General features: G+C 48.1%; 1 protein-coding gene across 1 annotated transcript; it reads left to right on the forward strand.

The window, feature by feature from the left end:
• The first annotated feature begins 4,851 nt into the window (after positions 1-4,851).
• On the forward strand, positions 4,852-5,856 carry GPR12 (G protein-coupled receptor 12). Its single transcript, XM_015413837.1, has one exon. The coding sequence runs from the start codon at positions 4,852-4,854 to the stop codon at positions 5,854-5,856; it is 1,005 nt and encodes a 334-aa protein (XP_015269323.1).
• Positions 5,857-6,627: the final 771 nt, after the last annotated feature.

A 6,627-nucleotide genomic window follows, 5' to 3' on the forward strand; every position in this document is an offset into this window, starting at 1 on the left:
TACCAGAACCCTGGGTGAATAAATGCATGGGGTGTTTGTACATACATCTGGAAGAAATACTATTTACGGCAAAGAAATTCCAATGGTGGCAGTATTGTTTTTTAAAATTTAGACATATGGCACTGTTTCCACCACTTGACATCCAAGCACTAGGATACATTACATTAATTATGCTATGAGACTGTATACCCAGTCATCACCAGACAACTTGCGGCCCCTGCCTTGGCTGCATTTATTTAAGCATTCCATCTTCCCCGAGACATTTGGCTGTCCAAATGGAATGTACCAAACCAAGGCCTACATTTTGCTCCCCCACCTTTCAAAACCCTGTCATTCTTTAATTAATCATTGTTTTAATTAATTGATGTTAGGTATTTATCGATTTTATGTATTTATTTTTTATGTATTTATCATATTTTGTTAATGGCCCATAGCAGTTTTCAATGAAAATAAATAATGCAATAAAACCTGTTAAAACAATATAGAACAACAAAATCAGGAAACTGCATTAAAAACACAAAACAACATAAAAAGCACGAAACAGCATGGACATGTAAAACCAGAATAAAAACATAAATCCACAAAAAAGCTTTTCATCTTTGCTTTCCTTATCCTTTCCTCAGGGAGTTTATCACTGAAGCTGCTGGAAATAGCTCTTTCCTCTGGTGACATGGTTTTCTAGAACAAACCATAATATTATAGTATATTGTATAATACTATACTAGAACGCCAATGCTATCAATGATTTTTTTTTTGCTGTACCCGTTAATTCCTGCTACTTTCCTTACTATTTTGCTCCAGCAAAGGAACTAGTATGGCAGTGGCTCCATAGGGAAGCTCTCTTCCATGGATTAATCTATGAACACCCCAATATGGGGTCAGAATCAATGCTCCTTCTAAGCTGTGGAGTCTTGTGAGCAAAAATTCTACTTTGTGAGCTACTGGCATTAAAATTGTGAGTGAGCGATTTGGCTACTGCATAAATTAGTTTGCTCTGGAGCCATCCTTCCTGAGCTAAGACAAAAATTTGTGAGCTAGAAGCTAAAAACTTGTGAGCTAGCTCACACTAACTCAGCTTAGAGGGAACACTGGTCTGAATATCTGCACTTCTATCAGACTACGATCCAAGATTGTGTATATGCCTGTATTATTGATTTAGAAGTGTGGCTTGATAAAAAAGTATGATTTTTAAATACCTAGAATTCTAATGAAAAGAACACTTTATACAAATTGTTCGTTTTTTAAAAAAACATTTTGATGTGGAATATTTAGTCAGTAAACTAAGTATCAAGAAAACAGGCAAAAAGCCACTCAACAAAATAATATGTAGAATATACTCAATGACTAGTCAACAGGGCCTCCAACCTCCAGGTGATGGCTGGAGATCTGCTATTACAACTGATTTTCAGGAGAAGAAGAGGAGGAGGAGATTAGATTTATACCCCGCCCTTCACTTGGAGTCTCAGAGCAGCTTACAAACTCCTTTCCCTTCCCCTCCCCACAACAGACACCCTGTGAGGTGGGTGGGGCTGAGAGAGCTCTTGACAGAAACTGCTCTTTTTCAAGGACAGCTGTGCCAGAGCTTGTGACGGACCCAAGGTCACATCAGCAGGTGCAAGTGGAGGAGTGGGGAATCAACCCCGGTGCTCCCAGATTAGAGTCCACGCACTTAACCACTACACCAAACTGGCTCTCTGGAGACAGAGATCAGTTCACCTGGAGAAATGGAGACATAGATAAGTTCAAACTGGAGACAGAGATCAAACTGGAGACAGAGATCAGTTTATCTGGAGAAAATGGCCACTTTGGAAGGTGGGCTCTATGACATTATCCTCCACTGAAGTCCCTCCCCTCCCCAAACCCCTCCCTCCTCAGACTCCACCCCTCAAATCTCCAGGTATTTCCCAACCTGGAACTGGCAACCCTAATGGCATCCTATTACAAAAAATAAAAAGGCACCCTATTACACTATTTCAGACTGTAAATGAGAAATGCCATTTTGGAATGCTCCTCCATGTTCAAAATTCCCCACAAGGGAAAAACCAGCATAGCAAACAAAAGTTCTAAATCAGCCTGGATCTTCCTGCATTAGTTCTCCACCTGAACATAGGTGTGTGTTAGACTTGCTAACCCTGGGTTGGGAAATTTCTGGAATTTTTGGGTGGTGCCTAGGGAGGGTAAGGTTTGGGGCAGGGAAGGAGCTCATCGAGGTATTATGTTGTACAGTCTGGAGATTGGTTGTAATTCTGGGAAATTTCCAGGCCCCACTAGGAGGTTGGCAACCCGTGTGTGTTTGTGTGTGTGTGTGTGAGAGAGAGACAGACAGACAGACAGAGAGTTACAGATTTTGATGTTAAAGCTTCTTGTCAGGGAGGCAGTCGAAGTAAGCTCCACATACGGCAGTGGCTACCCATCCCTCTTTAGCCCTTTAAAGAGCCATTCACCTTTTCCCTGCCAAGCCATGATGTTGTGTTCCAGCCTGGCTGTGTAAGAGATTGACAACACTATCCATCTTCTTTTGGAACTACAGGTGTTGAGGAAGCAACCATGGGGCCTTTCTGTTTTACAAACGAACATTATTTTATGCCAATTTAACTGTCATGGCCCAAAGAATCTTGGGTATTGTAGTTTGGAGATTGCACTGAGAATTTTATGCTTGAGATTCTTTTTTTCCTATAGTTCTTAGGGTTCCTGTATGTACGTACAAAAGCAGTGTCAAATCACAACCAACTTATAGCCACCCCAGCAAGGGCTTTCAAGGCAAGTGAGAAGCAGAGATGGTTTGCCATTGCCTTCCTCTGCAGAGTCTTCCTCGATGGTCTCCAATCCCAGATCTGATGAGGCTGGACTATACCATGCGACCTTCCCTCTCAGGGTCCCTTGCAGAGAGAATTATTAAACCAGTTTAAATCTGTGGTGTAGATACATCAATAAAGCACATAGTACTGCTATTACATTTACCCAGACTTCAAGCAACAGTGCATTAACGCCACAAGGAAAGGGAGGATAGAAGTGTTTTGATAATAATTAATAATAATAAATGTAAGACTAGTTCAAAGGAGACATACACAGACGCCTGCTGCCTCGAGGGTGCCCCCCCCCCCCGAGACTGCAGCACTGGCCAATGAGTTTTTAAATGGCACTTGTAGCTTCATTGTCTTTAGAAGGAACGAAGGCAGGATGCTAACTTAACATATTTCCGAAGCATAACAATTAGCACGCTTAATTGCCTATCATGTTAGAGACCTCGCCCTGGTTTGCGCGACCGAGGAACGTGACCAGGCTATACATGCCGAATTCAGGGGCATTCCAAGCCTGCTTGCTGTGGGCCTGTTTTGCGCTTACCTCAGCCACCACGAGATCGCACGGCTACCCGCTGGCGAGGGACGGGCACTCTGCACATGTCCAGAAGCACCCCCTCATTTCCAGTTTTAACTACAAGAGGACTAACTCCGGCTAACGACAGTGGAAAGGGGATCTGGGGAGGTAAGCAAGTGTGAAGCAAAAGCGACGCCGCGACTGCCGTAAAAAGAGCAAGTCGGAGCGAGCGGCGAGGCACGGCTGAGGCGCCAGAGGAGACTGCGCGCCCCGCTCTACGCCGAGAAGGTCGCAGCTCCCCAAAAGCGGCGGCCGCGCTTGCGCACTGAAGATCAGCAGGTGTCCTCCCCCCCTCTCCGCGCGGGGGTTTGCGCCCCGTTCCCGCCTCCCCTGCGCGCGCCGCTCCCGCCAGCCTACCTTTCCAGCCCGGCGGCTCACGTGGTCCGGAGCGCGGCGCGCCCTCTTCCCTTCCCCGGCTGGCCCTCCGCTGTGCGCGTGCTTGCGCCTGTAGCCCCCTCTGCTGCGGAAACGGCGGCTCGGCTCGAGCTACCTGCGCGCCTTCCCTGCCGAAGAAGCCCGAGCTTGGGGCTGGCGGCCGCTTCGCCTCGCCTGTGGCTGCGCCGTGCCAAACAATGAGCGTGCAGGAACCGCCAGCAGCAGCAGCAACAGCGGCGGCGGCCGCCCCTTGCCTTGCTGCATAGGAAGGGGAACGGGGATCTTCCTCCTCTTCCAGAGGAGAAGCCAAGGTGACCAACCTCCGCAGGGCTAGTCCCGCGGTCTGGCTGTCGTGCTCGTCTCTGTGTCTGTCCATCCATCCCCTCCATGCGTCTCTCGGTGGGAGGCGAAGGCACAGCACCCGCCGCCGCCACCATTCAGGGCCGCGGGGGCGGAAGGGGGGGGGGAGTCGGGGCTCTGCAGCATCGGTGTCCCCACCATCCCTTGAGCCGTAGCGCTGCCACTGCCGCTAAGGACACGGCCGCTGCCTGGGCAGTTGCGAGACTTTCTCCTCTTTTTAATCGAGGTCAAGGAAGCCTGCGGCCGAAGGGCGCTCGCGACGGGTGGCTTGCGGGGCGGTGGTGGTGGCATGAATGGGGAAATCGGAGCCATGGTGGAGCCATCGCCTCCAGCTCCATGCTGCTCTCGGGCAGTGGTGCAGCCCTGCGCGGGTGCCGATGTCTGTATTAAGAGCCTCCTTCAGGAAAAGCCTGCCAAACCGTTCTAGCTCTCCTGTGGAATTTTATTAGTCCCTTCTCTCCCCCAGTCCAGGCATTTCCCTTTCGTTGGGATAAGGGGGGCGGGGGGGATTGTGGTGCCTGTCGTTTTCGTCCCTCCCCCCCCTGAATAAAAAAGGAAGAGTTTTTAAATTAAGTGTTTGCCGTCATTGTTTTGTGCCGTGATGTTTATGTCATGAAGTGCCTGCCGGTTTCATTTTGCTGTCTAACATATATATATTTGCATGCTGCTGAATAAGTGCTGAACCTCAACATTAAAAAAACCCAATTGTTTTTTGTTGAAGAAGAACGGGGTTTAAATATGAACGAAGACCTGGAGGTTAATTTAACGTGGCTGCCTCGGGATCACTTAGAAGCTGGTTCGCCAGAGAATGTTTCAGCCGCTGTCACCTCTCTGGTTCCCGTCGGTGACCCTGGGCCTGAGTTTATAGTAAACCCTTGGGACATTGTGCTGTGTACCTCAGGGACCCTGATCTCCTGTGAAAATGCCGTGGTGGTCCTTATTATCTTCCACAATCCTAGTCTTCGTGCCCCTATGTTCCTCCTCATAGGCAGCCTGGCCCTGGCAGACCTCTTAGCGGGGATTGGATTGATCTTCAATTTTATTCTTGCCTACCTTCTCCAGTCTGAAGCGACAAAGCTGGTCACGGTGGGACTGATCGTCGCCTCTTTCTCGGCCTCGGTTTGCAGCTTGCTGGCCATCACTGTCGACCGGTACCTCTCGCTCTATTATGCTTTGACTTACAATTCCGAGAGGACCATCACTTTCACCTATATCATGCTCATTCTCCTCTGGGGAGCTTCCATCTGTATCGGATTGCTGCCCGTCATGGGCTGGAATTGCCTCCAAGACGAATCCACCTGCAGTGTTATCCGGCCGCTCACTAAGAATAATGCGGCCGTCCTCTCGGTCTCTTTCTTGCTTATGTTTGCTCTCATGCTGCAGCTGTACATTCAGATCTGTAAAATCGTGATGCGCCATGCCCATCAGATAGCCTTGCAGCACCACTTCCTGGCCACTTCCCACTACGTGACGACCCGAAAAGGAGTGTCCACTTTAGCCATTATCCTGGGGACTTTTGCTGCGTGCTGGATGCCTTTTACCCTCTATTCTTTAATAGCTGACTATACCTATCCTTCTATATATACCTACGCTACCCTCCTTCCAGCCACGTACAATTCCATCATCAACCCTGTGATTTATGCTTTCCGAAATCAAGAAATACAAAAGGCACTCTGGCTCATCTGCTGTGGCTGCATCCCTTCTAACCTTTCTGCGAGAGCGAGATCGCCCAGTGATGTTTGATTAAGTGATGTGAGGAGGACCCTTGTTTAGGACATTGTGTTTATGTGGCTTTGCTGCATTTCATTACATTGTACATAAATGCATACTCAGTCCACAGGGAGTATTGGCCTTTGCAGAGGGAGGAATCCTGCTGATCGAACGAAACCATCTTACGGTGTTCCAGGAACATTCTTGGAAGCAAGGTGATCTTCTTGCCAACTTCTACGTGTAGCTCAGGTTCTGCTGTTGTGCAGCTAGACCAGCTCCCCTCAACCCAACAGGTTATTTCACAGGCATTGCCATTCTTTCAGTGAAGGGGGCAGACCTCTGCACAGAAAGGAATGTTACGTGCAGATCTGCTTTCTCCATTGGAGTGAATGAGGAGTCGACTTGCACTGGAGCTCTGGGTGTGAATTGGAGCATGCGTGGGGCTCTCAATCAGGGCCAAGTCTGCAACCCACAACCAACTTTCTGTAGAGCAGTTCCATTGACATTAATAGAACTGTCTGTCATAGGGTTATTTCTGATATTACTTTTTAAAAAGAGATGTATAACTGTTTCCAAAGAGTTGCATGTGGCTCTTGAGACGTGTTGGCGTGATCCAGAGATACTCATACGCAATATGGCCTTGTGCTTAAGGAGACATTAGGCTGGAATGTACTTCATTGTTTGCCTTGCAAGACAGATAAAAATGCATGGTGTATTGAAAGGCTTGTTTCTGGGTATACGTCACAAAGGAGATGTGTGCATTCAGATGTCTGTTTGCCTATACTCTCTGTGCATGGTACCTGA

The sequence above is a fragment of the Gekko japonicus genome, unplaced genomic scaffold (genome assembly GCF_001447785.1).
Source record: "Gekko japonicus isolate JY-2015 unplaced genomic scaffold, Gekko_japonicus_V1.1 scaffold931, whole genome shotgun sequence".
Taxonomy (NCBI): Eukaryota; Metazoa; Chordata; class Lepidosauria; order Squamata; family Gekkonidae; genus Gekko; species Gekko japonicus.

Excerpts from the sequence above, each read along its gene's own strand:
- GPR12 (XM_015413837.1), top strand. The coding sequence starts at position 4,852 with ATGAACGAAGACCTGGAGGTTAATTTAACGTGGCTGCCTCGGGATCAC.